Source organism: Nicotiana tabacum, chromosome 5 (assembly GCF_000715075.1).
Source record: "Nicotiana tabacum cultivar K326 chromosome 5, ASM71507v2, whole genome shotgun sequence".
NCBI classification, from domain to species: Eukaryota; Viridiplantae; Streptophyta; class Magnoliopsida; order Solanales; family Solanaceae; genus Nicotiana; species Nicotiana tabacum.
The window spans coordinates 135,391,021-135,392,805 of NC_134084.1; the positions used below are offsets into that span (position 1 = coordinate 135,391,021).

At 35.0% G+C, this 1,785-nt stretch overlaps 1 protein-coding gene across 1 annotated transcript; it reads left to right on the forward strand.

The window, feature by feature from the left end:
* Window positions 1–561: 561 nt before the first annotated feature.
* LOC107786320 (uncharacterized) lies at window positions 562–1,785 on the forward strand. Its single transcript, XM_016607780.2, has one exon. It carries the CDS (start codon window positions 597–599, stop codon window positions 1,131–1,133), a length of 537 nt encoding a protein of 178 aa, XP_016463266.1. The 5' UTR covers window positions 562–596; the 3' UTR covers window positions 1,134–1,785.

Below are 1,785 nucleotides of genomic sequence, written 5' to 3' on the forward strand. Positions count from 1 at the left end.
TCCTCTAGCTAGCCGCTATGCAATATGTATAAAAGAGAACTATAACAGAGCCCGACCTAGAATTTAAAGGTTGTTGGTGCACTTTTGCATTCAACCAAAATATGTTTTTTATTTCAGATACCAATTCAATGATCCCTCTAATTACTACATAGGTCTGCCTCTAGCTACAACGTGATTGTCCCTTAAAACCATCAAAATGATCACATGTGACACATATATACGTGTTGTAGACCTACATTAATAATAAATAAGTCTTTTCTCTAATAGTTCAAACTTTTAGTCTAGACGAAACACAAAAATGGGTTTTCCTTAGAACTCCGGGCCAAACCCACATCCGAAAAATATTTTTTTAAAACAAAGAAATTTTTTGGATAGGACATTTGTGTCATCTTGATGTTAGAAAGATAATTACGTAATACAATATGAAATTATAGTCATACTTGTTAATCATCTTAAATACGAAATCAAGCATGCTTGCTCTATTTTCTTGTCAATTATATACTATATAAAACTCTCATTCTTTGCCGACCATGACCTCCTCTCCATTTTGTTCCAATCATCTCTTCTCCACCTCCAAGCCCTGCCCTTTCAATTCTATGGAGATTGATCCTTCAAACTATGAGAAACCAGACCAAATAACATGGAGCTCCGATGAACTAGGTTTAGGGCATGTTAAGTTTTATAGATGTAGCTTTTGTAAACGAGGTTTCTCTAATGCACAAGCACTAGGTGGACACATGAATATCCACAGAAAAGATAGAGCCAGACTTAGAGAATTTTCAAGTGAAAACTTGCTTTCTTTGGACATCAAAAACTCCATTAATCCTCCTCCTCCTCCTCCTCCTCCTCCTGCAAACAAGGATTCGTTGCAACATGAAGTATCGTACGATGAAACAATTAGTAGCCCCTCGAAAAGGCCATGTGTTAATACATCTGAAGAAAATGATCATAATCATGAAGTGATTATTGGAGATGTTTTGCAATTACCTTTATTCACAAAGACTCCATTAATTAAAGAAGCAAGCAATTGTGTGGACAAGCAAGAAGAAGAAAAGAGCATGCAGCTAAACCCTGTTTCAGAATTGGACCTTGAGCTTAGGTTAGGGATGAAACCCCACCTCATGAGTCCTTGATGAAAACCTTGTAGTTCGTTAAGTATCCTTTCTGAACTCCCATATGACGACCGTTTATCAAAGAGAAGCTTTTTCCTTTCTAATATGTTAATCAAATATACTTGCTACAATCCATCAAAGAGGTACTTCGATTCCCTCCATACAACTTCCTCTTTATTTTTTTATTTTTTTTTTATATATGTACTCCATATTTATTTCAGTTAAACGATCTAAATCAACAAAAGGATATTGTTAATTTGTTCTTTTTCTTTCCTTTCCTAAACCTTGAACTTTTTCGAAGTACGCATGCTTGTGCTCCCACAACTATACAGATGCTTAATTCAGCTAGTTTATATTTTCTGATCAGAAATAGTTTTCTTGAAGTTTAGGGGTACCAAATGATGCTCTTTATAAAAGGAAAATACGTGCTGTCTATACTTGTTGTTCCTTTTTTCTTTTGTTTTTTGTTCTGTTTGTTTTCTGGACGCAGATCCAAGACGGACCAAAAGGCTTGTCCAACATAACGTAGAGAATTTTGTCAACTTATTTAAACTTGTTGGGAAGGTTTGAGATCGAGGAATTGAAGAACACTCTCAATTAATGATATTTTCTTGAAGAGACAAGTAGAGAAAGAACATACTGGGTATTCTTCTAATACATGTATCATGTTAAC

Coding starts and splice junctions, on each gene's coding strand:
- LOC107786320 (XM_016607780.2), top strand. CDS start 597: ATGGAGATTGATCCTTCAAACTATGAGAAACCAGACCAAATAACATGG.